This window comes from Prionailurus viverrinus, chromosome F1, assembly GCF_022837055.1.
Source record: "Prionailurus viverrinus isolate Anna chromosome F1, UM_Priviv_1.0, whole genome shotgun sequence".
In the NCBI taxonomy this organism is placed as follows: domain Eukaryota; kingdom Metazoa; phylum Chordata; class Mammalia; order Carnivora; family Felidae; genus Prionailurus; species Prionailurus viverrinus.
The window spans coordinates 4,294,911-4,322,757 of record NC_062577.1 but is presented as its reverse complement, the minus strand read 5'-3'; the positions used below and the strand labels follow the sequence as shown (position 1 = coordinate 4,322,757).

General features: G+C 37.9%; 1 protein-coding gene across 12 annotated transcripts in view; it reads right to left on the bottom strand.

Moving 5' to 3' along the window:
- The window catches only part of CEP170 (centrosomal protein 170), a 125,955-nt gene that overhangs the window by 8,879 nt on the left and 89,229 nt on the right, over positions 1-27,847 (bottom strand). For 7 of the 12 annotated variants that reach the window (XM_047840460.1, XM_047840464.1, XM_047840466.1 and 4 more), the window contains 7 exons: positions 27,059-27,208; positions 24,392-24,518; positions 20,232-22,046; positions 12,876-13,110; positions 7,746-7,923; positions 5,547-5,717; positions 1,240-1,328 (listed from right to left, as the gene is read on the bottom strand). In XM_047840460.1, the coding sequence (XP_047696416.1) occupies positions 1,240-1,328; positions 5,547-5,717; positions 7,746-7,923; positions 12,876-13,110; positions 20,232-22,046; positions 24,392-24,518; positions 27,059-27,208 (2,765 nt within the window). The remainder of the gene's footprint in view (positions 1-1,239; positions 1,329-5,546; positions 5,718-7,745; positions 7,924-12,875; positions 13,111-20,231; positions 22,047-24,391; positions 24,519-27,058; positions 27,209-27,847) is intronic. The other 5 variants (XM_047840469.1, XM_047840465.1, XM_047840462.1 and 2 more) reach the window with 3 other exon arrangements.

The following is a 27,847-nucleotide window of genomic DNA, read 5'->3' as shown; positions in this document are numbered from 1 at the left end:
TTCCAACCAAGCCCAATCACCCCTTTTTCTTTTTTATTAAAATCACTAGTTATACAGAATAAAAAGTACAAAGACAATATAATTTAATTGGATCCTTTCTAAATTAGGAAAATGTGTCCATTTTAAGGTTTGTATTTGATTGTAAAGAAATCAAATTAGTTGCATGTTATTTATAAATAACACATTCTGTAATTTCTGATTTGGCTTATAAGTGAGCACACTGTTTTTCTTTTAATCATACTCAGTGACTAAGCAATCCGCACCCTTGGTATCATCTTAGGTGAGGTATGTGTATGTGTCCCCCAGTAGCTACATCACTTCCAAGTGTGCTGATCCCACCACCTTCTCTGAAAAGTCACAGTGCTCTCCTTCACCACAACAGCCCATCATCCTAGGAGTTGCCAGTACAACATGCAGCTGGACAAATTAAGTCCAATCAATTGAAATTTGTAGGGAAAAAAATTTTAAGCCTAACCAATTAGTTATTACACACGAACTAACAATCGTGCCTGCCTAATACCAGGAGTCATGCCTCAAGTTTGGCTCAAGTACTCACTGTAGTTGAAGGTGGTAACATTGTTATTCTGAATTTAATTCCACTAAAATTATATTCTAGAACTAGGACATACTGGAAGGATAATGAACCAAAGGGATAAATAAATGAAATAAATATTGATAAAAATAATCTTATATGGGAACAAAATCTCCAAATCTCATCAGACTGAATGATTTTTGACTGCATTATTATTTGTCCTGCACTGTTTTGATGCCCTCATAATTGAGTACACAAGGCAGACAAGTAACCAAATATTCCGAGTCTTACAAAATTATGCAATACTGTCCTCTTTACTGATGAGGAAGATGAAATTAGACTCAACTTTCAGGTCTTATAAAAGCCAACCCCAAAGGTCTGTTAAATACTTACCTATTATTTTGTGGAGGAGTAAACTGTTCCTGGTTATTAATAAAGTTAACCTAAGTAATTAGAGCTGTTAACTCTCAATTACAAAGGGCTGATTATTTAGGACATTTCTTTCCCTTTTTGCCCCCTGCATGTGATCTAGCTTATGGCTGTTACTTACACCTACAAAAGACAAGGAATGGGACACTGGCAGCAGGAAGACTCAGTGCCACCGGCTTCACTAGCTCCTACTAGCTGTGGGGGTAGCAGGCTCGCACAAAGTGGAACACGTGTCTGTTAATAATGGAAGCCGGGAGGTTCCAGTGACAGAACAGTACCTGATCTTTCCAGCTGTTTTATCTATAGACTGTCTTATCTTCCTAGAAAACTGAAAGACGGATGACAGCAGCAGATTATCTCCCATGACCTGAAACATCCAAAGAAATTATATTAAAATATTACCACTGTATTGTAAAACCATTGAGAACACCAGTCACAGCCCACTATGTTTAGGGGCATTTAGTATGTATGCTAATTTTAATAAAAGGTCAATGAAGAATATAATTAGAATTAAACTGTATAACTAAACTATATAACTAAATTGAGAAAGAGAAATAAATATCAACAAAGGAGTTCCTTTTTTAAAAAAAACTTGTCAAGGTTCCATGTTATTTTGGTCCACACCACTTTTAAAAACCAATCCATATTATCTTATCTTCAATGACTATCATGATCCTCTCTCTCATGCCTCCAAATCAAATGATAATAAAAGGGAAAATACAAATAATTTAGAATGCTAAGTTTATTATCTATTCTTTCACCAAATAATATGAACGTAGAGATGAAGAAGATTATAATCCCGCTCTTTGGAGCACAGTCTAGTGGGAGAGATAATTTTTAAAAATTTACTCAAAAGAGGGGCGCATGGCTGAGTTGGTTAAGCGTCTGACTTCAGCTCAGGTCATGATCTCTCAGTCCAGGAGTTTGAGCCCTGTGTTGGGCTCTGTGCTGACAGCTTAGAGCCTGGAGCCTGCTTCAGGTTCTGTCTGTCTGTCTCTCTCTCAAAAATGAATAAATGTTAAAAAAAAAATTTACTCAAAAGAGTAAGTTTTTATTATGGAGGTTGATACCACCCTACTTGAAACTGGCAAAACTAGGGCTTGGCAAACTTCTGTAAAAGGCCAGAGAGTGAAGGTTTCAGGTCATCTGGTCTCTGTTACAACTATTACCAAACTCAGTGCTATGAAAGCAGCTATAGGTAACACACAAACGAGCAGGCATGGCTGTGCTGAGATACCGCTTTATTTATAAAAACAGGTGGCAGGCTGGATTTGGTCTCCAGAAGCGAGAAAAAGGACTGAACGTGGGGCTAGATGTGGGTTCCCAAATCACCTCCTTGTATGTCAAAACTATATTTAGACTCTGCAAGACAATCCAAAAAATAAGATATGGCCTTGGAGGTTAAGAAGCTTTAAAGAGCAGTGGGGGGAGTTAAAAGTACCTAGGAAATACTGTTAAATATTTTATCAAAAAGAACATAAATAAGTGCTAACTTTTGTGAATTGGTGAGAGGCAAATTCTAATGAAAGGGAGTTCAGTGAAAGGAGGCAGAAGTAAGGAAGGCACCATGGAAAATGAGAACCCGAGAATGACAAGGGTTGGGGGATAAGGGTTGACAAGTCAGTGGGGGATAAAAAGTTACTTAGGATGTGATCAGCAACATACAGGCAGTAAAAAGGCTACATAAACATGATTTTGAGAGCCTTGTGAAAACAAGCTAAAACAAGAGTGGAAGACATGTATCACTTAGGCCAGGGCAGGGAGTGTGTGTTAAAAGCATCTAGAATAGGGCACCTGGGTGGCTCAGTAGTTAAGCGCCTGACTTTGGCTCAGGTCATGATCTCAGGTTTTCTGAGTTCAAGTCCCACATTGGGTGAGCTTGAGCCCCGCTTCAGGTGAGCCCCGCTTCGGGTAAAAACATGAGCCCCACTTCGGGTGAGCCCTGCTTCTTTCTCTCTCTCCCTCACTCTGCCCCTCATGGGATTCTCTCTCTCTGCCCCCTGCTCACTTTCGCCACCCTCTCTCTCACAAAAAATAGATAAGTAAATAAAAATAAACCAAACAAACAAAAGCATCTAGTATATAGTGCAGTGGCAGCCATGGAGCTAGCTGTGTGCTTTCCCATTGGGACATTTTTTTCTACTTAGTATTATGCAAACATACACATTCTTATGTACTTTTAGCTCCTGTTCCTTAAATCCAGGGATGCACAGGATGCCAGCCTATGACCAAACCCTTTTTGCCCACTGCTGCTTTCTACAATCTTCTCCTACCCATGCCCTAAGGCTTTTTACCTGTACCACCCCTGCATGTCGTCCTTCAATTAGCTCGTTCCATGGTGCCATTTGAAATAGCCAGTTTTTGGTGAATAAACCAAACTATATCCTTGAATTTTTCCCAAGCTCATTTCATCTAATTTCCATTATCGTAAACCTTTCCAATAAACCTCTCTTTACTTGATTTGTCACTGCCACATTTACTTAATAATTTTTATCTGCATTGGTTCACAAGTATATAGAATTAATCACAATTCTTTTTTAAAAAAATTTTATGTTTATTTTTGAGGGGGGGGGAGGGGCAGAGGGAGAGGGAAACACAGAACCTGAGGTAGTCTTCAGGCTCCAAGCTGTCAGCACAGAGCCCGATTCGGGGCTCCAACTCATGAACCGTATCATGACCTGAACTGAAGTTGGTTGCTTAACCAGCTGAGACACCCAGGCACCTTTAATCACAGTTCTTAATTCATGACATAGCTCACTAGTCCAATACGGACCACTTTTTCTTTCTTTCTCATGAATAACGTAAGAAGCACTTATGAATCTAACACCAAAACAAAGGCTAGAATGCAATAATAAGCCATTTGCTCCTGATGCCATAGGAAGAGGATACTTGCCTCTGACCTCAAGTTGTGTGATTTGGTTTCACCAATGGGACAGTAGCAGACACAACATGAACGTGAAGTGTGCCTGCATGGTGGGGCTTGCTCCCTTGTGTTTCTGATATAACCACGACAAGAACATGCCTTAGCCAGCCCACTCGTCCAATCAATAAAAGACACATGGGGCAGACCTGGACTCAACCTATAACTTTTTTTTTTAAAGATATTTCAAAGTTTATTTGAGAGAGAGAGAGAGAGAGAGAGAGAGAGAGAGAGAGAGAGAATGGGGAGGAGCAGAGAGAGAGGGAGACACAGAATCTGAAGCAGGCTCCAGGCTCTGAGCTGTCAGCACAGATCCCGACACGGGGCTCGAACTCACGAATTGCGAGATCATGACCTGAGCTGAGTTGACGCTTAGCCGACTGGGCCACCCGGGCACCCCTCAACCTGTAACTTTCAATTGTCCAGCTGAGCTGTCCCAGTTAACCCACAGGTATGTGATAAATTTATGCTTACTGCTCTATGCCAGTGAGATTTTTGTGGTTTGTTATACAGAAATAGCTGACTGATAGAATCTACTTCTACTTCTATGGTTTCCCCCTCCCCATTTCCCTATTGCCCTCCGCCCAAGTTGAACAGTATCTTAAATTCCATTCATCATTCCCTTGCTTTCCTTTTTATATCATGTGTTACTTCCATTTCTGTCCTAAGTATATCTTTTCATTTTTAAAAAATGTATGAGAAAGAATCACATTATATATCTTCTGAGAATTACTTTTTTCATTTACTGTTATACTGTTAAAATTCATCCATGTAGTGGCATAGTGCTGTACTTCATTTATTTTTATTACTCTGTAAGTATTCAATTTGTGAACATACCAGTTTATACATTCTCTTTCTGCTGATAAAAAGTTAGACAGTTCCCAAGTTTTTGTTAGGCCCACAGTGGTACTATAAATATTCTTTTGCATGACTTCTTTTGGCAATAGGAAAGGGTTTCTCTTGAGCATGTACTAGAGGTAAAACTGTGTGATATGATCATGTGACATGTTTACATTCAACTTCAGGAAATAATGTCAAACTGTTTTTCCAAAGTGTGCCAATTTAACGTCTAGTGGCAACACAAAAAGGAGTCTATGTATCCAAGCTCTCCAATACTTACTATTTTAAGATTTTTAATTTATTGCCAATTGAATAAGAATCACATTTTCCCCCTGAAATGTATTTCTCTGAATACTCATGAGGTTTAACATCTCTATTTTGTAGACTTCAGTTAATTTCTTTTCAGTCAAATGCTGTTCATGTCTTTTGGAGATTTTTCTGTGGAGACTGTTTTTGCCTTAATTGATTGGTAGGGCCTTCTTTATGTATTCTGTATACTACTCCTTCATTGACTGCATGTTTCACAAAGTCTTTCAATATACTCTAATTTATCAGTCTTTTATTTTAAAGCTTTTTTGGGTCTTTTTTTGAAAGACATTTACCTATACTTTTAACTAAAAGTTTTAAAGTTTTGCTTTTGCCCTTTAGAAACTTAACTCATTTGTAGTTGATTATTTTGTACGTGATTTAATGTCAAGATGAAACTTCACTCTATTCATAAGGGCAAGCACTTTTTTCCCCAGCCCCATTTATTGAACAGTTCCTTCTTTTCCCACAACAGGACATGTTTCCTCTGACATTTGTTAAAGTTTGTGGTTTACTTACTTCATCTCTGCTCCAGGTTCTCCGCCTTGTAATTGTTAAGTGATCAGGAGGCTCTGTTGGTTGAGGTCTTGGATCATTAGACCGACCGTTGTTTCCTTCTGGTGTTTTAGAATGAACTAATGGAGGGATCTTTCGGAAGTTGAGGCTTTCATCAAAAACACGATCAACCAACTAATAGGACAAAAGCATATCCTTATGAGAATAATTTGGGTAAGTACCGATATTGGCATTATAATTTTTTTTATTAGACAGAAGTTATTACATTCTCAAGTAGTAACAGAAGCATGATATCTTCAATAAACCAATTACTCTTTCTTTTTATAAGTTCTTCAAAGGTGCCTGTTTAATAAAATAGATGTTCATCTACATAGATTTTTAAAATCCAAAACACAGAACTTTGTTAAGTTCAATCCTTCTATGGATAAGATTTCCCCCAACTGTAAAACAGATAGTAAACAGAAAAAGCTGAGCCATGTAGATGGACAAGTTCATTTTACTCACAATGCCTTACCAATGTAAAATAATGTTTCTTTTTCTTTTAGTTTCCTATGTTGTTTTTTGTTTTTCTTCCCCAAATCCAGGTGCCAAATTTCTTCACAAATACATAAATTGCAAATTCCAATTAAGTTTACAAAGGAAACAATTTTTAAATCCACAAAGTAAGTATTTTGGTCTTAGGTAAACTTTTAACAATGCTACAGCAGTTACATATTCTAGTGAAAATGACATACTGCCATCTACAGTGCAAATTATACACATCCAATAATACTAAGTAACTCAGGTTTACTGAAGAAGGAATAAATTTTAGTACAATATTCTAAGATAAAACAAAAAGGAAAAATGGAAGTCTATTCAATGAAATGACTGAGTAATTTTACTGGGTCTGCGTGAGTGAATAATCATGTTAGGTAACATTTAGTTAGATAGCTGAGGAAATAATGTCTTCATCGTTTTAAATGTACCAGAAGAATTGTGTATGTCTTGCCACCAAGAAGATCCTTTTGTTTTTCACCAATGAGGATGATTTTATATACATTTACAATTGATCAATGTGGTAACAAAACTCTACACAGATTCACAAAAGCTCATTTACCAACTTAGACAACACATGAAGGTGAAAAACAACAACTACAACAACAAAAATGACCATTAAAGAACTGGATTATAAAAGGAATGTGACAAAAAGCAAAGGAAGAGATTATTAATAGAGTTTGTCAAAATCGAATCTGTCAAAAAGGCTAGCCATTTGGAGCTACTATTGATGACATTATTTTATAAAATTAACGAAGCACATTAGAGGCTGGCATTTTTTCGTGTAAAAGGCTAGATAATAAATACTTTCAGCTTTATAGCCATACAGTGTCTAACTACTCATTTCTGACATTATATCACAAAACAGCCAGATAATTAAACAAAAGAATGTGGCTTTGTCCCAATAAAACTTTTAATTCTTTCTCTCAAATGCCAATCTTTTGCTTGTATTTCTGCACCAGATCGAGAGCCAACATGTCAGACTACCATTTATTTTTCATTATCCATTAAAGGCACCCTCTGGAGCAACGTTAGAGAGCCAGAGAGCAGGAGGTCCCGGTTTGGGGAAGGCAATAGTCTCTACGTGCTACCTTGCATTCCAGAACTTACAGGAAGGTTTCAAAACTGAATATGCATGTATTTGTGTGTGGGTGTGTATGTGTATATATCTCTGTGTATCTATGTGTGTATATCTTTCAGTTTTCAAAGTATCCTTAAACATATATGTGTAATTTTCAACAGAATTATTTAAAGTTAGTGGAAACTGTACAATTTTTCCTTTATTTGCTATTAGAGATATCTACTAGCCAGCTACATATAAAAATGCCTTTTTAATTGAAGTATTTTCATAGCCAAATTTTATGGAAGTGTTATACAATCATTTATCAAATTTTAGTTTGCTTTTCAGATGTCATTTAGAGTCATATTTTCCAGTGAAACTATATACCAGTAATTGGCAGACAAAGTACCGGTTTTAAATAATTTTACAGCTTCATGGAATAATAGACCAAATGTTAGCCTTTGCTAGTTTTGTTACAAAAACATAAAAAGAAAAATTTTAAACCAAAGTTGGAAAATGCAGAGCTTCATGCAAACAGGGAGGGTGGGTATAACTCAAATAAACTCAGCAAAAGGCTAAAAGCAAAAGAAACAAAGAAAAGGAAGAACCTTCTGCATCTGTCCATGAAGATCTCCTACCTCTTCTCTAGTGTCTATGGCAGAGCCCGGGGTGGTGGCCGCAGTGCTTACTGTGGTGCTGGGGGCGGTGCCCGACGATGTCACCGAGTCTATCTCGCCTGCTACGTCGTTGATTTCCCGAGCAATGAGGGCAAGATCCTGGCTGATCCTGGTGACAGTTTCAGAAAAGAAGTTTAATCTCTTTTAAACAACAGCTCTAGACACAATCATTTGTGATAGGATCCATTACATAAGCTCGACATCTAATTAAAGATCTGTACCAAAAACTTAAGACTCTTTGGAAATCCTATCAACTATTTTGATACTCAAAAAAGCTTTCAAGCTTTAATTCCAAAAATTAATAAAATTAAATTTCACGTCACTTTGAAAAATATGTTAAACACCCTGAAGTAGTGACACGTCTTTCAAAATACAGTTCATGTTAACGACCAACACTGACAGATGACAGCTCTTAGACTTGGGGGTGGTAAACAGAACCCAAGGAGTCCATGAACCTGGATAAGAGGGAGCAATTACAACTTCATTCTCACTAACCTCCACCTGAAGCTTAGCATTTCTTTCAGTGAGAATTCGGGTAACAAACAGTAGTGGAATTAGTGATACTGGGTTTTTTTCCACTCACAGAAATCATAGATAGTATGGTTGCTATAGGTGTCCCAGAGCCTTTCATCATCACTGCCTCAAGATTACTGCGGTCATTAAACCCACAGCAACAAAGTTCCATGTACTACTCTGTCACTTTAAAAATACTTTGATAACATTATAAAGAAATGCAATCATACTGAAACACAATGAAGTAATTTCATGTTTATGTATTTATTTATTTAGTTTTAAAGTTTTTAAAAGTTTATTTTATTTTGAGAGACAGAGAGAGCACAAGCAGGGGAAGGGCAGAGAGAGAGAGGAAGAATCCCAAGCAGGATCCCAACTGTCAGCTCAGAGCCTGATGCGGGGCTTGAACTCACAAACTGTGAGATCATGACCTGAGCCAAAATGAAGAGCCGGATGCTTCACTGACTGAGCCAACCAGAGTCCCTATGTTTATGCATTTAGAAGCACTGTTCTGAGGGGCGCCTGCATGGCTCAGTCTGAAGCTGAAGTGTCTGACTTCAGCTCAGGTCATGATCTTGCCGCTCATGAGTTCGAGCCCCGTATCGGGCTGTATGCTGACAGATCAGAGCCTGGAGCCTGCTTCGGATTCTGTGCCTCCCTCTCTCTCTGCCCCTCCCCTACTTGCTCTGTCTCTGTCTCTCAAAAATAAATAAAAACATTAAAAAAAAAAAAAAAAAGAAGAAGAGGCACTGTTCTGAGAAGAGATCCATAAGCTTCCCCAGGTGGCCAAAGAGATTAGTAACCCCGACACAGTACTCTGTTATGCACAGCACCTCACAGTACACATGAGGTCATTTGAGAGGCACAGAGTTCTTGTGAGGTAGGCCTTCTCTAACTGAATGTGAATGAGGACACATTCTCAGAGAAGGTGAGAGGCTTGCTCATGACAACACAACTTACAAATAGCTAAGGCAGAGGGCCACATTCCAGGTTTAGAGTTCATTCCCGGAGAGCCATTTATTTGTGTCATCAGCCACACAGATTGAAGAACTAAATAAATATTACCAGTGATAAGCAAAAGAAAAAACTGATTTTTCTCTATTTTTAAAAGACAGAAACTTACATAATCTACTACTGATATTCCTGTTTTAATCAAAAAGATTTCAATTCAATGAGACTTGAAAAATTTCTAAGTTATGGATCTACTGAACTCAATTTGGCTACTTCCACAGGGAAGGTTTTGAAATGACAGAAGGTTCAAATGAAAGCTTCTTCAACTTTAAAATCGAAAGCAGAAGCAAAGTAAAACATGTTTTGACTTGAGCAAAATGTAAGACTTTCAAGGAATGCAGTAATTGCATAATAATTTAACTACAGATTAAAAAAAAAAGGTGCTAAATGGAAGCTTATGGCCTACCAAGAGCAATCTGTGGTCACTTCCTTTATTTATCAATACAAAAAGGTAGGAAGAACACCAATAAACACTTTCTGGTCTCTTCTTATGTTCCAGGAACCGTGTTATGACCTAAGGGCTATAATGATGGAGAAGCAGATAGAGTCCCTGCTCTCATAAGCTTACAACAATTGTAATGAGCACCATTACATTATAACACAGTCAAAACCACTATTTGATAGTGAGCACCATTATATTTGTTTTTTAATTTTTTTAAAGTTTATTTATTTTGAGAGACAGAGAGAGCAGAGGAAGGGCAGAGAGAGAGAGAGAAAGGGAGAGGATCCCAGGCAAGCCCCTGATACGGGGCTTGAACTCACAAACCGTGAGATCATGACCTGAGCCAAAACCAAGAGTCGGACGCTTAACCAACTGAGCCACTCAGGTGCCCCGTGAGCACCATTATAAAGAAGCTTTATGCTCATCAATTGACTTCATTCTCACAGCCACCCTGCAGGAGGAGAGGTATTCACCATCTTGTTTTACAGAGGAGGAAAATAAGGCTTAGGAGAAGTTATGTGACCATTTTTTTGGTCAAGGTCACAAATGGTTAAGTGGTATAACTAGATCTTTTTATTATGTCATGCTATATCTCACATAATCATTCCATATGTAATTTTTAAAGTCTTGTTAACTGTTGATATAATTTTCTGAGCAAGAGTTTAAAGTGTTCTCTAAGATGATATACTCAATTTTTACATTTCTGAAACAAATGAAGTAGGATGAAAAACAGAATAACCAAGCTTAATGAGACAAAAAATAGACAAGCATGAGCTTATCCAAAAAATCTATTTTTTGCTCTCAAGTTTTGTATGCAGACTTTTGTACAATGAAGCTTCTGATATTTGTAGAAAGCAGGAGTTAATTAGAAAAAAATGAGTCAAAAAAACCAGACAATAGCAACGTCAACAGGTCATGTGGTAACAACTGTACCAACACGAACAACTCTTAATGAGTGTATACACAACATACGTTGTTCACTTGGCAAGCACCCCAAAGCCACCTTTTCGTTTGTGAGTGTATCGTGTATATGCCAGCGATTTCTTACACAACAATTTGTATCTGAAAGTCAACTCAGTAATACAGACCGTTGGACTGGTTTAAATCCACATTGCTTAAAAATCTCAGCACCTACTAAAACCAGCATTAGGAATTCTAAAAAGCAAAATTATCAAGAAAATCAAAGTTATAAATATCTTCAAGTAGAAATAATAGATTTATGATTCAGTGTAAAGTATGGACCTCTTCATAAGGTTGTTACATCGAAGCTTACGAATTCCGAAAGCTTCTAGGTTTACACTCACTGGAATATTTTATAATAACGTATTTCTTTACATCTCTTGTATCTGTGCTTTTTTCAATGCTTAAATTTGTAATCCTCGTTCTTATTCTCAGTCTCCACCCCCATCAAATCTGCTAGGAGGGGAAATTCTAAAATGATGCACACATTTTATTTGGAGTTTTGCAATCCATCTGCTTTCATTGCTTTCAGATATATGGCTGAAAAATACACCTTAAAAAATTAAAATCCCAAAGGCAAGTTTTATTAACACAGTGCTACTTAACAAACCAGAGGGAAAAGGCATGAAGTCATTAGAAGTTAAAAGGCCTGGCCCATTAGCTGTCCCGCTACAGGTAACAAGACACACAAGAGACAGGAGTAATAAAATGCACATAATAAAGACAGAACCAAGTGGAAGTGTCACCTCCAGTTCCCCTGCACTTTCCCCTCTGCAGCATCTTTTCTGTTTGGGGTCAGGGAAGTGGGTGTGGCCCGGAAGGAGGGGTCCAGATTTCAAAGAGGTGGCCCCCTAAGGGGAACCATCAGGTGCCTCCTGAGCTGCAGCAGGTCCCCCCTCCACAGGAAGGGAAATGATGTCAGGAAAGGGAGGCCAGCCGTGCCCACAAGAATAAAAAGAGGTAGAAACTCCCTCACTGCAGGCGTCCTGTAGTCTTCTAATAACTCAGGGATCCCAAAGCACATACATATATGCCTGTCCCCTAACTGGAACTGGCTTACAAGGCTTCAATAATTAGTCTCCCAAAAAGCGATTTATATGGTAAAATAAAAATGTTTAAGAAGCACAGTGAAATTAAAAGGGCATGTTCTCAAAGAATGATAAGCAATTAAAAGCAATTACAATAGTCATTAGCGACCAAAAACCATAGACATTACATTGAAGTAATGAGCCAGAAAAAACATAATTCACAGAAGTCAACAGAGCAAAGGAAAAAAAAAAAAGATAAAACACCATTAAATTATGGTTAAGAGTTTATTTTTTTAAAAACCATCTCTGGACCATTACATATCACATTCTTTAATAATGTTGCCAAATGTAAAACTTGAAGTTTAGGGTCTTAAATTGAAGGCAGAAACAACTGTAGCGTGTCACGGGGAAACGTTTAGGTGACATACGGTATACCACAGTAAAATATACTATCTTACAAAATGAACAAAACCCATATTTTAACTACAATAGCATCTGTTTGAGTACAGCCTCTCCTCAGTGTTCAAACATGATAAGGTACTCATTAAAAATCACATCTGCAGCATGAATTTTACTTTTTAATCATATAACCTAAAGGGTATAATAAACAAATTTAATATTCAAAATAATAAAGGGTTCAACTGTACCTCACGAATTCATAAAAGTGTGAGTAAAAATCCACATCCTCGCATTCTCCCCAGAGAAGAAGAGCCATGTATCTCCAACAACTATTCTATTACCTCTTTGGAAGTGGAAGGTAAAAGGAAAAGTACTCAAAAATTTAGCTGCACAATTCTTAATGGTGTAGAGCCAATACCACCTTTCAAAAGTGGTATTAACTCATCGGCAACTCTACTAGAAACAAGAAAGGGGGTTGCAAGCAAAATAAATTAGTTCTACAAGATGTTAGTAGCATTGGCACTAAACACACAAACCCAGAGAAACTGGATGGAGAGCAACACTCTGGATGGAAGTGCGTGCACAGCTACCTGAGGATTTCACTCCTTGGACAATCTGTACAAATCGAGTAAAAGCTACGCTTTTGCTATCGAGTTGAAACACGGACACGAAATTCCAGCTCTTAAAGATAATCCATTTAGAACCAACCTGGCTATCTCTTCTCGATGAGCGGTCCAATCTCGGATGTAGTCTTCCTGTTCTTTTATCCGGTGCTTGAACGAAGAACTAGTAGGCATTGCTGACCCAGAGCTCTGCAACCGAGTGGTTTTCAGGGCTGGAGAAGTACGTAGACGAGTATGTTTAGGGGAATTACGGTTTGATCCAAATTCATCTTCTGAGGTGGAAGCATAATCAGTAGGAAAGCGCCTCCATCTTGAATTTACTAAATTAGTTTAATTATTAAAAAAAGAATTATTATGTTACCTTTTAAAGGAGATAAAAATCATGATTTCAAAAACACCATGAGACACACACAGCACAACTTTCAATAACTGACATACACATACCTCACGAAAATAAGTCTACTACTCCTTAAAGATAGAAACAATATACTTCGGTGAATTAAAAACAATGAGGAATTAAAAACAATCGAAAGACCACGTTTTCCATAGTATGGTGAATAAAACATTCAGATGAAAAATTCACTAATGATAAACAACTAAGCAAGCTCTATCCATAAATGTTTACCTTGGGTACTTTATCATTGCAAATAGTTCTCATTCGAGTGACGATATGGATTTTTGTTTTAGAAAACGACAGTAACAACAACAACAGAAATAAGGGAAAAGATTTCCTCATGCCACATGGACTTGCAACATGGATATGGTAAACCCTCTTTTCCCAACATACAAATGTGCATAATTCCTGCTGTGGAAATTATGCTTTTATGGCAGAAGAAAAACATTACCTCTGTCATTCAACATCCTGTTATGCTATGATTGGAAAAAATCTTTTACATGGTAAAAACACAACAAAGCATCTTCAGTACAACTCGCGGCTGCTTTGACACTGAAAGCATACAGTGAAATTAGACAATGGCGTAAGACCTACAAGGAGCGAAGCTCTACAAAGCTATTCTCACAACCACTGACATTTAAGGCACAGGAGATACTGTGAATATTCACAGTAAAGAAAGTGGCAACCACTTTCGTGTTTGAGGTTAGGAAAGACATTTAAAAGATGGTGTTGTTGACACATCTGAAAAATCAGAAGACAAATTAATTTCACTAGTACTGTTAATGCGAGAACCAAACACACAAATAATTTGTGAGGCATATACAGAGGTCAAAAACAGGGCAATGGTGGCTGATTTACAGCAAGCTTCACAAGGGCAGGAATCTACTACTGCATACCTAGGACTCTGCAGAGTGTCTGGCTAGCAAATGTTTAATGAGTATTTTTGAAAAAGTAAGTGAATTCCTAGCTACTGGCTGGCCATTTGCTTTTCTCAAATTAGGGAAAACCCAGTGAAAAGCAGATGTTTTTGGTGGGTACAGGGACAAAAACTTAGCACCTGCTATATAAATTCCAGTTGCTATTAATATCAGAAGATTTTTGTTTTTCTTTCTTTCTCTCTCTCTCTCTCTCCTTCTTTTAAAACAGAAACCAGAAACTGACCCGAGGCTGCATCGTGGTGAAGTCTGGAATTCCTTCATCCTACCTCACTAGGATTTTATGCACTCATGTCTTTTCCTCCCCAAACCACATTTTTGTCTGGGACTCTGTAAGTCTCAGGTGGCTGTCAGACAAAACTGACTGGTATACATTGCCAAAGAGTTGGTTTAAGCAGCAGAGAAATCTGTAATCAGGAATATGCCCTAAGTCAGAGCCTACCCATTTGTCCTGATTCACACTCCCCTTTGAAGCTCCTGGAGCTTGGAACAAGATTCACGGGTACAAGAAGATAAGCAGAAACTCCACGGCTTTTTGTAAAAGTGTATGCAAACACATGTATAGAACTCTAGGTAATTATTCATAGTGCCTTTTGAAGGCGGTAGTCAGTACTGCTTCTGGTTTTACCAAGATCATCCATTAACATAAAACTACTTTTACCATAGTGGAAAATTACTAAATTTTAGACATCTGAAAAATCCTACGAATTGAACTGACCCTAAGACTTGAAAACAATTTTAGAAAAAGTTTAGGAATAAGAGCAAAACACTAAAAATATTGCAAAATAGCTATATTTTAACAAAGGCATTTCACTAAGCGTTAGATGTTTATTTGTTTTGGTACCTTAGAATATTATTCGTAGAAAACAAGTTCAGAAATAATAAAAAGATCATTTGTTAGACTGAATTTCCTGATTTTTGATCTGGGAACTATGGAAACCATACTTACAACAGAAAATTGTTTGGAGTGAAAACAAAACCACTAACAAAGAGTTTCAATCAACTGTAGGAGATGGTAAACTAAGTAGGTATGATGGAGCTCAGTTAGTTAACTCAGAGGTAACTTAGAAAGAATAGCATCAATGCCTGGTATATTTCAAGAGTGGGACAATACAGGAGGGCAGAATGGGAAACTGAGAACCAAGTGCTGATTGTCAGTTGACAGTCCGGTGTCAGTAAGTAGAGTCACGTTAGAAATAACTTTTAATAGTTTCAGTCTCAAGATCAGAAAATTACATATTTGAGGAATAAAAGAGAAAAATTTCTTTTTCAAATGACATTCATAAAGCTCCCACTTAGTTTTACAGGTCTACTTTACTATCTGGTAAGAATAGTGAAGTTCAGTAATATCTTGACAAAGAAAAGCAACCATAAGGACAGAGCATATTTTTCAAAACTGAAAGGTAACATTTTTAGGTCTGTTCTGTTAAAATTGAGGGCAAAATGAGAGAGAGAAAAAAAAATAGGGTACAGCAGAGGAATCAAAATAGGATTAATAACTCTTCAACTGATTAAGGGTTATCTTTACCACTGGAAAACTTATCCTCCAGGGCGTGCTAGGAAGCAGGGCTCAGTTATGTCTGGACACCACTCTGTTCATGTAACAGTGAAGAGTAGTAGATCACTACTCAGGGGCCAAGAGACCAGGAAAGGGGATTTCATGCCAGGACCTGTTATTTCTCAAAGAACTTCTTTCAATACCTTTTGCTTTCTTAATCTTTGCTTCTAAACTACAGCAGCAACACAGTTTATCTGAAAAAAAAAAAAAAAATCCCTACCATCTGCTAGTTGTTGCAGAGTAAACTTAAAGTTCAAATGGTTTTAACTTTTGCTAATGCCTACTTATTTTATTTATTATTTTGAGAGAGAATGAGCAAGTAAGCAGGGGAGGGAAGGGGCAGAGAGAAGGAGAGGGAGAGAGAATCCCAAGCAGGCTCCACACTGTCAGCACAGAGCCCGACGAGGGGCTCCATCTCATGATCATGAGATCATGACCTGAGTCAGAATCAACAGTTAGAAGCTTAACTGACTGAGCCACCCAGGTACCCCAGAAAATCTTTATTAAAAAAAAAACAAAAAACAAAAAACAATTCCAGTTAGGCTAATTCTTTATAAAACAGCCTCAATTTCTCATAGGATGGTAATTTTTGTGATTTCTACCCACCAAGAAAAATGTTACTTCTTCTTCTTGAATTTTATTTTGTTTGGGTAAAATTCTATAAAGAATTAAATTTAATTGTATAGCATTAGGCTTATTTAATATACTGGTATAAAAAGGCATTTCTGATAAATCATTAAATTGAACATTGATATAGAAGCTATTTCAAATGCCAATCCCTAAGAGGCTCCTTGGTCGGTGAAGGGCTGTATAGGACATAGATTAAAATCAGCTCTAAGATCAGCTTAATTAATTTTACAGCTAACCTGAAAATTATTTTAGTTATGAAATTATGCAGCACTTCCTCTTGTGGAAATAATCAACTACTATATTCACTATGGAAACATACCATCCAGAATTTAAAAAGGGAGAAAGAGTTCTTAGCATTATTCATTTGTGAATGCTCAGATTTCTCTTACTGTTAACCAAAGCTTTGTTGGCCTTAAAACGCAATCACAACTACAGACTTAACAAACACATTTCAGGAAACAAACACTGCATTTTCACACTTTCTATCACAATATCTTTGTGCGAAACGAAACCACAAACATATTTTACACGTATGTTTATAAGCACGTAGCAATAAGATCATTTGGGGAAAAGATCCCTGACAATGTGCTATATTGCTCTTTGACCTGGAGGAAGAAAGAACTGAAGCCATGCATGCCTAACATTTCATTCCTACCATCTATAAAGTTTGAGGTTTAGAATAAAAATGAGAAATCAGTCTAAAAAAAATTCTAAGGATGTTAAAATGATGCTATTTTTTAGAATGTGCACCTAGAACATAATGCAAACCAACTGCTTTATTTTGATAACTCCGCACACTTAGTTTTAAAAGCATCTTATCAAAATAAATCTGGATATTTTACTGTAACTTGATGTGGAAGGATCACTGAAGGAACTGGGGTGGGGACAGTGGGGACTAAACTTTCCTAAAAGCAAATTACATCAGAATTAAAGAAGCATAAAAGAACTTTTACTCTGTTTTCCAATCAGATATTTCCATTCTTATGTTTTTATCATATACATTTCTTTGAAAAACTTTTTAAGACATGGCCTAAAATATGAAATTTGAAACATCACAGAATTATTTTCACATATGCCAATCTGGACATATCACAGGCTCTGGGTTCAGATATTTCTAAATCCTTTAAAGTTTACAGTTGATACAACACTGACCAGTACGATTTTACATTCTTTTCAATTGTATTTCAAAAGCTAAGACTTTTTATTTTCTTTTTCCATTCAATATATTATAATTTTCTTAAATAGAAATGTTATGACATCAAAGACACCCCAATTAGCCACTAGACCAAAAAAGTGTCTGTTTTTCTTACTGCTGTTTTATTACCTACCCAATGTAACTGTTTTAATACCTTATCACTGACTAAAAGATCCTAGCTTTGTCCTTCCAGATAAGATGTAATAAGATATAAATGTGCATCTTGAGAGAATGTGCATTAACAATCCTGGATCACAGGGTGGAACACAGAACATGAACTCAGTAAATCAGGATTACACAGATTACAGTGCACAATATATCAAATACACAGTACAGTGGCCTTGTATATACTCCTGAAAATAATCCAGTAGATTCCAGCCATCCCCTGGCAGCTTGCAAGCAAGCAGATAAAGACTATTTCTGAGAGCCAGACTAGACGTGGAAGAAGCCAGAGGCTGGGAAGGAAAAGGCCTTGACTTCTTCTCCTGCCATAGCTGTGTGAACAGGGCACATGATTTCATATCTTGCCCTTAGTTACCTGAAGTGAATAACCCTTCCAGCCTTTGAATGCCATGGTTTGAATTATTTAATACACTGCTGTTATGTATGAAGAAGGTCCACATCACATACCTCAATTTATCCTAGGGGATTTCATTAAACTGAATTCAAGGTACTTTTTGCATACAGAAAACTGCATGTTTATCAAGTTCTGGATTCAAGGCAGAAAACAAAGTTTATCTTTAGACATGGCATCTTATAGTGGTTTTTTAGACGTGCTTAAGTAATGGTACTTGGCTTGCATCTCACGTAAGCCCCTCCTGTTACGCACTGAGGAGCAGAACCACAGCACTCGTGTTAAGGACCAGACGACCAGTACAGAAGGAACTGCTCCGCGCTACTCGGGGACACACAGCTTGCATTACGGCTCACGGTAAGACAGGAGAAAAGTGTAACGCTTCTCTTGTGCTAAACAGAGACGGGTGAGCAAACAGGCAACGTGGCAGAAGAGATCTGATCGCGCTACGCGTCACAGAATGCAGCACAAAGGAAATGTGAATTGAAGAGGTAGGGCCATAAGGAACGACAGGAAAACGATAGGTAAACATAAACCAGAAGACAGCAGTCAGTTTTAAAACACCTGCAAAAACTGCGTGAACCACCAGTGAAAGCCTGAAGCGCAGAAGCAAGGAAGATGGCGCTAATAAGGGAATCACTGTCCATTCTTTTGGAATCGTGACTGTATGTTACCTATCTTCAGCCTACGACCGACCGTTCCTACCACAGTTCTGACCATCATCACCACAGCCACTGACCGGGAGGGAGGGAGGGAGATGTGAGTGCAGGGGAGGCAAGCAGCAGTGGGAAGGAGAGAGGAGGAATAAAAAGTGAAAAAATAAAACAAGGAGCATTGTTCGGGGTCCTGTAGGCTACAGAGAGGTAGATTCCAAACTACGAACACAGGACTGCAGACCAACCTTCCCCTCACTCTCCCCCCAAGACTCAGCTCACTTGGATGCTTGCTGACAAGAAATTTTTAAGTCTTTTAACAGCAGGCTTCCCCACACTGGCCCTTCCAGCCACACCCAGGGGTGAGGCCGATTATGAAGTAATGATACCGTGCTCACAGGAGACATACAAGTATCTGGGTCACATCTCTGGCCATGCATATACTCTCACTGGCTGCAGCTCTGAATACGAAGGTACAGACAAATATACTAGAGGCAGTTAAATTCCGTGGGGAGGAAGTAACTTTTGGAACTGTTACATTCGATGACTGCTAATTACTGTAGCTCAATGATAGCACAGGGCTTCAGGAGATAATGCTCACAACCAGTTACATGTCTATAGCCCAGTGTGACCCATATGTGCTTAGTGATTATCTCATGGATCCATCTTCTTCCACTGAAATAAACCATGGATTAGTCTTCACCTGCCCCAACCACAAACAGATTGAACCTTAAAAAGTATATGAGGGGCGCCTGGGTGGTTCAGTCGGTTAAGCGTCCGACTTCGGCTCGGGTCATGATCTCGCGGTCCGTGAGTTCGAGCCCCGCGTCGGGCTCTGTGCTGACCGCTCAGAGCCTGGAGCCTGTTTCAGATTCTGTATCTCCCTCTCTCTCTCACCCTCCCCCGTTCATGCTCTGTCTCTCTCTGTCTCAAAAATAAATAAACGTTAAAAAAAAAATTAAAAAAAAAAAGTATATGAGACATTTCTAAATAAATGGGAAAGAAAGGGTAAAACGGCAATTATTTCACTTAGCCCTGAAAGGAATAATAAAAGGTATACTGCTTTTCTTCAGGTTAAGGGCTTTGAATCACGTGAGGATATTTAAGAATCAGCCACACACTTTTAGCAGTTCAATGTTATTCCTATTATTTAAACCAGATACCATTCCTCCTCTAATTCTGACACACGGGTCCAGATGCCTCGCCAAGCAGGCAACTAAAACTCCTAAATAGGTTCCATATACTTCTAATTTTGAAATCACTATTTTGCCCTAGGTCATTAACTGGAAGGGTGTGTAATGCCTGAATTTTCCATTTACTAAGCTAACAAAAATAATTTTTATAGGAGAAAATACCCTCTTATAGCACAACCTCTCTGTTGAATATTTTTAGAAGTAATACTAGACACTTATTTTAAAAAAAAAAAAAAAAAGAAAGAAAGAAAGGAGTCCCAAAACATAAAAGAAATATGCTAATATTATAAAAAGTCTGGATCCAATTACCTGAAGGAGAGCCATGTGCTGAGGTCATACTTTTGACCTTGGAGTCTGATAGTCGAGAGATACTGTTAGCTCTAATTCTAGGAGAAAATTTATCTGAAGGTACTAGTCTGGCTCCGCTTCTAATGATGGCCTCTGCAGTCCGTGACGAGGCACTACCTCTAGAGATGGTTGCTTCAGAGTCACTGCGAGCCGACAATGAGCCAAGCCTTGTTCGACGGGGCTGAGCCAATAAATCAATCCGAGAGATGTTACGCCTTCCTGTGGGGGGCTTGGACGTGGAACTGGTGGTGGACACTTCAGAGGCAACAGATGCTTTGTCAGCATCAGCCAGTTCACTGTCGGACACTTCGCCAAGCCGTGCTCTGCGCAAGAGGGAAGTCCTGGTGGGTCGTGGCCGCGGAAGAGTGGTTGACTTACTGGATGATCCAGGTGTGACGGGAGAAGTCTTAGATTTAGTCACTTTGCCTCCTTCCAGTTTGGAATGTGCATGCTCATCAGTTGAGGTAAGTGGAGTCCTTCCATGAGGTTTACAAGAGTAAGTTTCCTGATCAGAGGACATAATATCAGAGATCGCAGAATGAGGTACACTAGAGGTCTGGTCGTCGTCTGTTAGGTCTACAGAAGGCTGTCTTATTCTTCCACTGGACTGTACAAATTTACGACCATCTGCTCTTGAACCTACATCTGTGGAACGACTTTTTGTTTTCTTCTCAATTTTCTCCCTACCACCTGAAGAGGACGATTTTGTGACATCTTTGGAAGGAGAACCTGTGGAACATCTGTCTTTATAGAGACTAGTGAAACTCTTTCGCTTTTGGGTTGACTTTCTTTCAGTCTCTCCAGTAACCAGACTGATTGTACTAGCTGTGTCCACATCAGATTCTGGTGAAATAGAGTTGTCTCTATTATAACTGGGAGTATCTGGGCCTTCATCAGTTTTATTATCTTCACGCAGTTTGGCTTCTAGAAAAGCCATTACTGCTTCTGTGTCTTTTAGAATAAGGGTTGTGTCCATACTAGAATCAGTATCCATAGAGTCACTTCTTTCTCGTATTCTGCTGGCAGCTGTCAACGCTAAAGAAGGGGGTGTAGATGATGTCTGCTTATTTATGTGGGGGATAAGTTCTATGGGTATGTTTGGGCTAGGTTTTTCTATAGTGAAGCTTCCTTGTCGCACTAAGGACTTGGAGGATTCCTTCTTGTCTCCGCCCTTTGAAGACTGACCTTTCAGAACCTCCTCAGCTTTTCTTCGCTTGCCCTCATTTTGTATCACCCTTTCTCCTTTGCTTGTAGAGTGTCCTGGAATTTTTTCTTGAGGTTGTGACTCCTGTTTAAAAGATTCCTCCCGACACCTATCTATCTGTCCCGAAACATTTTTTGAAGAAGACAACTTGGTAGGCGTCCACTGCGCCTGTTCTTTCTGTTCTTGTTGCTGAATTTTAGCTAATGTTTGCTTCACCAAAGAAGTTTCCTTATCAGTTTCACTTTTGTCCTTCCCAGAAGAGCTGCCCAAGTGAAGCAAGGTTTTATTGTCTCCGCCAGTTTTAACAGCCTCACCATTCACTGCCCTGTTCATCTTGCTCAGGGCTCTGTCGGCATCCTGTTTATCTTTCTGGTATACCTGTGTGGGTGCTTCTTTCTCCTGAAGTTCTGTGTCTTGTTTTTCTCCTATCTCTGACCTCTGTGTTATAATCTTGGACTTTTCTTCACTGGGAAGCTGAGGAAGAGTGCGTCTCCTCCTCTCTCCCTGACTGACCAAGGACGTTGCTGAGCCAGTACTTCTCATTGAAATGCCAGACTCACTGATGTCTGTATCTATAAAATAAAACCACAAAGAATAAATGTGTTAGGGCAAAAAGGTACAAATACAGAGTATCCTATTAATTAGATTTTGCCGTGTAAGTTAAGAAATGGCTTCATGTACAAGAAAACTCTGAATAAACATACCAACATGGTAACAGAGTAGTTTCAAAAGCAAGTACAGTGCCAAGACATAAAACAGGCGGATTACTAACAGGGGAGTCAAGAAAGGTGGTTTTAGGAGACGAAAACTGGGGTCACCTGATCTTACTCCTACATCCGCTGCTCTCTTTTTCTTTCAATGTATTTTATGGCAGGGAAGGTCACTGTGTTCATTTTTGTTTTTGTGGTGTATTCCACCCATGAAATTTTGCTCAAGAAGCTGTTTTACAGAATTGCACAGAAAAGGCCTAAATAAACACTTCCAATTATATAAGAACAATATATTTAGCTTTTAATGCGCACTGTTATCTATCTGAAAGAATGACAAGTTTGGATTTCCTAAGTAAAACGGAAAATGCAAACCTTTATTAGGTTTTCTAAAAAAAAAAAAATTAACACCAATTAAAAGAATTTTAAAAAGTGTAAATGTGAAACAAGATCACAGGATTTGTCACAATTTTAAACACTGAGGGATTTTTAAATTATGGTCTTCTGGCATATTAACACCTCATATGCAAACACATGATCACGTTCTCTTTTTACAATTAAGTAGAAGCCAAAGAGAAAATACATACTTTGATGTTTCCATGTTAGAGAAATTGAGAATGCGTCAGGACATTTCTGACAAAGGGAAATATAAATTAACATATAAAGCATTCTAATCTTTGGGAGATAAGCGGAGACAAGATACTAAGACATAGCTTCTGTAAGTCTTTTTTCCCCTTATAATGCTGAAAGTTTAACATTTAAATTTCACAGCAATGTAATGGTATGATGCAGGAAAATAGCTATAAACTTACTGATTCAACTTTAGCAATTATTGTTAAGTTACCGTATTATGTCTTGGCTCCTTGATACTACTTGAAGCGCTAAAATGTAAGAACCGTTTTATCTTTTTTTATTTTTCTAGCATTTCTCACACTGTCCTGCTCCTAACACACATAAGATGAATGTTTAACAAGAATATGTTAAGATTTAAGTGGATTTATCAGCTAAATAATTTAGAATATGATGAAATAGGAGCACCTGGGTGGCTCAGTCGGTTGAGCATCCGACTTTGGCTCAGGTCATGATCTCACGGTTTGTGAGTTTGAGTCCCGCATCAGGCTCTGTGCTGACAGCTCAGAGTCTGGCGCCTGCTTCTGATCCTGTGTCTCCCTTCCTGCCCCTCCCCCGCTTGCGCTCTGCCTCTCAAAAATAAAAAAAAAACATTAAAAAAAAAAGAATATGATAAAACAGAAATGAGATAATGAGGGCCTGGCAGTTTGTTTTATTTTGTAACAAGGGTAGAATTTTGCCTTCTACAGCTAATGCTTACTAATTTTATAATGGGTTCTTTGGTAAGTTTATCTAGCCCCTCTGACCCTCTCTGTTTGGGTGCCTTGTTTCCCCGAAAAGTGACCAGTTTATGCTAATCAATCTGCAGATCATTCAGTCTTTGATTTTGGGGAATACTATCAATTACTTCTAATTTCTATAGTAAGTAAATGATATACCTTTTCTAGTACCCTGCTCAAATCCTTGCTGAGTAATGTTTACAAAATTCCTAAACCAGATTTTTGGGGTGCCATAAGCTAGGGGCAAAATAAATTTTCATTTGTTTTCAACAATAACAAAATTAAGAATACACATAAAAAGTCACATGCAAATTCTCCTTGAGGGTTTTTAAATTAAGAATGTAATTAACTGAATCTAAAATAAAATCATTAGGCATAAAATTTCATTTTTGTTTTAAGGAAACTTAGTTCACAGAAATATTACTAGAAGGTAATAAAAATCACATTACACAGACTTGCAAAAGATACATTAAGTAAATTAAGTGTGTATTCTTTTTTATTGAACTGTATTGAATGATTTTTAAATGCACAAAGTAGCATTTAAATATTTGTTGTATTAATGATATTAATGAATGCTGTAATTTAGAACTGTAATTTAGAAAATTTAAAATTTTCATTTTTACATGTCATATATAAAAATACATATATATATATATTTCATCTACAAATTACCTCTCATCTTCAGTTAGGGTTTTATTTTAATGATACCTGCATTATTAGTGCAAATAAAATCATATATGTAAAATAAGCATGAGAATATGTGATTCGTTTATTTAGGTTTAATTTACTTCTCACTATATAGATTTAGCTTGTTTTTTACAAAGCTGATTCACAAAAAAGAGACCAAGAGGAAGAAAATACCATTCTCTAAAGGAACAGGTGCAGATAATTCCATCATCCTTTCTTCTTGATCATGTCTTGTGTGGTTTGCAGCCAAACTAGCCCACTGTGAAACCCAGCGTTTGTTTCCTGATGAAGATGTGCCTTCCTAAAGGAGGAAAATAAGGGAACGAAATAGCCTATTTAGACAAGAGAGAATTCTATTTAGTTACATTATCTTGTCATAAGAAGCCGTATTTAAAACTCACATTGCTGTATTATCATTTATTAAATGTCCTCAGATATAGAATGAAAAGTCTCTAGGTACTCCTTTTAACTACATCTTATCATTACTACAAACGTAGTATAATTTTCTCTACTTATTAAATACTAACGATGGCACTAAAATAAATACTTGGAGCTTAACATTTTCTGCGGCTGGATACACGTGGGTGTGTCACCAGGGCCTCACGGCTACCACACTGAGGCTGGCTCTGCTTCTGTCTCTGGGGCAGGAGTCTAAAGATCTATTCCTAAGTTGTTCTCTGGCCCTCTACGTGATTCTAGGATGCGGACTGGTTCCAGAGTCTCAAGGAACATTAAATCTGCCAGGTCGTGTCTTCAAGGATTTCAAAAACAAACCCAAAGCTCTAGACTTCTTTTTTACAACACTTCGCAGTTTCCAGAAGAAGCTAGAAATCACTCAGCCTTTAGTCTGAGCCTAGACCTGCACATGTCTAGATCTGGCCTTAAGGCAAGTACTCTCTGAACTTTCATAGTCAAATGTGAAATGGAATTTAATTCATGAAATGGCTCTACAGACTTATGGACATAGAATGGTAACTTGAGGGCAATCCAGGCAAGACCTAGGGAGTACAGAAAAAAAATTATGTTCCCTCACAAAAAAAATAAGTCAAATCTTAATTTTGAGACTGGAATGACAACTAAGGAATGGAAGGCTATCACCAAAACTGTATTACAAATGATTCAAAACACTATCTTAAGTATCAGATTTACAGGCTAAAAACTGATGAATATTTCAAACAGGCTACAGATAACGACTTCCACAATAGGTTAAAGCAGTAAGTATACAGTGACTTGCACACAATGAAGCCTAAGGTTTCCAAAACCTGCTGGATCCTTGAAGTCCCTTTCAAGACTCTACTAACTGCTCATGCTTCTCAGCAGGAAGGAAGTACCAGAGCCCCTCCCACCTTCACTGACACACACACTTATGTTCTGTGAAGAGGTTCTCATGCCCTGTGTCGGAGATTCTCTCCAAGGCAGGTACATACTGGGCTATATATCAATTCCACTTGGGATGGGTTGAGGGGATGGGGAAGGGAAGAGGGAGTCTTATATAAAAGTTCATGGTCACCAGAACCATTCCTGGTAATCAGAACACCAGAACACTGCCTCGCATAAGTATCACTTGTTTTCAGTAAGTAAATTAAGCATCTTATGAAACGGAAACCAGAATTACAGTTCTGTAAGATCAAGGAAGGAAACAGAACACTAAAATGCAAGAAATGCTTTAACAGCTTTCAGGAATAGGCACGCCATAAAGGGACGATTTTAACATTAATAAACGGATAGGTGGATTTCCCTGTCTATAGAAATATTCTATTTATGTTTCTGACAAAGGTAACATTTCATTTGTGATTGTTTTATTTACCATTTGTATAAATTAACTCATTTCTGGAGAGGTGGTGTAGCATACTGAGTAAGAGAATGAATTAAGAAAACAGGGCTGCTTACGGTTCACATTCTGGCTCCACAAGGTGCTAGTTTTATGACCTTGGTCTACATATTTCAGTTTCCACATTTGTAAAATGGCACGAGAAAGTTCCTACTGGATGTTAGCTCTGATTGAATACATTATAATGAATTAATACTTCTCAGTCACGTATTTTTTTTTACATTTATTTTTGACATATCACTGGAATGAAGTTTCTAGTATCACTTCCAATAAGGGAATAACCATTTGTTGAGGGCACAGATCTCAGGCAATTACTATGCTGAGTGCTTTACATACTTCACTGAACTCCCTGTAAGTAGGTTTTATCAAAAATCCCAACTGCACAGACGATAAAACTGCAGCTGAGAGAGGGGAAGTGACCGACGACACAAGGGCACTTGGACAAATGTGGCAATTCTGGGACCTGAGCTCAGGTCTTCGTAGCTCTACTACACCCATGCTGACTCCCCAAGCTTACTAACCAAGCCATCCTTGACTAACTTCAGGTCATTCTAACAACATCGGGGGCTGTACTGCACTGGCACTTATTCAGGTATAGAAATTCTATCTGCCAGGCACTACTGGGCACATCTTTCCTGGCATGACAGAAAGATCTACAGATCTTTCCATTCTAACTACGGGCCCTCCTAGGAAGTACTACTGGAGTATACTTTTTCTTTTATCTCATAATGCCAATCACAGTAGTGAGTTCATTAACTGCTTAGTGAAATTAACATTTTCCCTTCACGGATGAACAGAGTAACATAATTTAAAAGAAATAACAAAAACTGAAACAGAATTACTGCAAAAATTGCTTTAGGCTTTTATTAGAAACAAATTCAGTTGTGAGAATTTAGTTTTTAGAAGAATTTTCAAAGGAGTATATCAGTTACTTAAAATAATATAACTACAAATGATAAAAATTCACATTTCATGTGTGTAAAAGTCACATATGAGGAAGAGATGTATACCTCTGAGTTGTGAAATCCAGGTGTACTCAGTGGCTTTCTTTCTTCCATTACTACCGCAGCAGAATTGAGAGCCCAATCTTTTATCAGGTCTTTATGTTTTTCATTGATAATAGGCCTATTATAATCCTGATTGTCATCTACTCCAAATACCTAAGAGAAGAAATTATTTCATAAATGAAAAGTCCGAGCACCAGATTAATATGAATATTATCAGTAACTTCAGAGGCAAATAAAAATATTCTAATTTCAACAGGTAATTCAATAATCAGGGAAACTTATTTAAGGACAGGGAGTGAAGGTTGGAGAGGAAAATTGGGTGGCAGCTCATGTAAATCAAACTATCCTTTTTAATATGTAGCAAAGTTCTGTTTGATAAGTAAGAAATATCCAGGATATTACATTTGATTTATTAAAAGGTGTTAATAATGTTAAATACTATAATAATGCAAAATCAGGAAAGAATACGCTTTGGCTTGTTTTCAGCTTATCTCTTTGCTCTTTTATTTTTAGGAAAGAGGCATGTTGCAAAACTGTAAACATAAAGCTGATTTTACCTGTTTCTTTCTTTTTTTTTTTTTTAATTTTTTTTTTTTTTCAACGTTTATTTATTTTTGGGACAGAGAGAGACAGAGCATGAACGGGGGAGGGGCAGAGAGAGAGGGAGACACAGAGTCGGAAACAGGCTCCAGGCTCTGAGCCATCAGCCCAGAGCCCGACGCGGGGCTCGAACTCACAGACCGCGAGATCGTGACCTGGCTGAAGTCGGACGCTTAACCGACTGCGCCACCC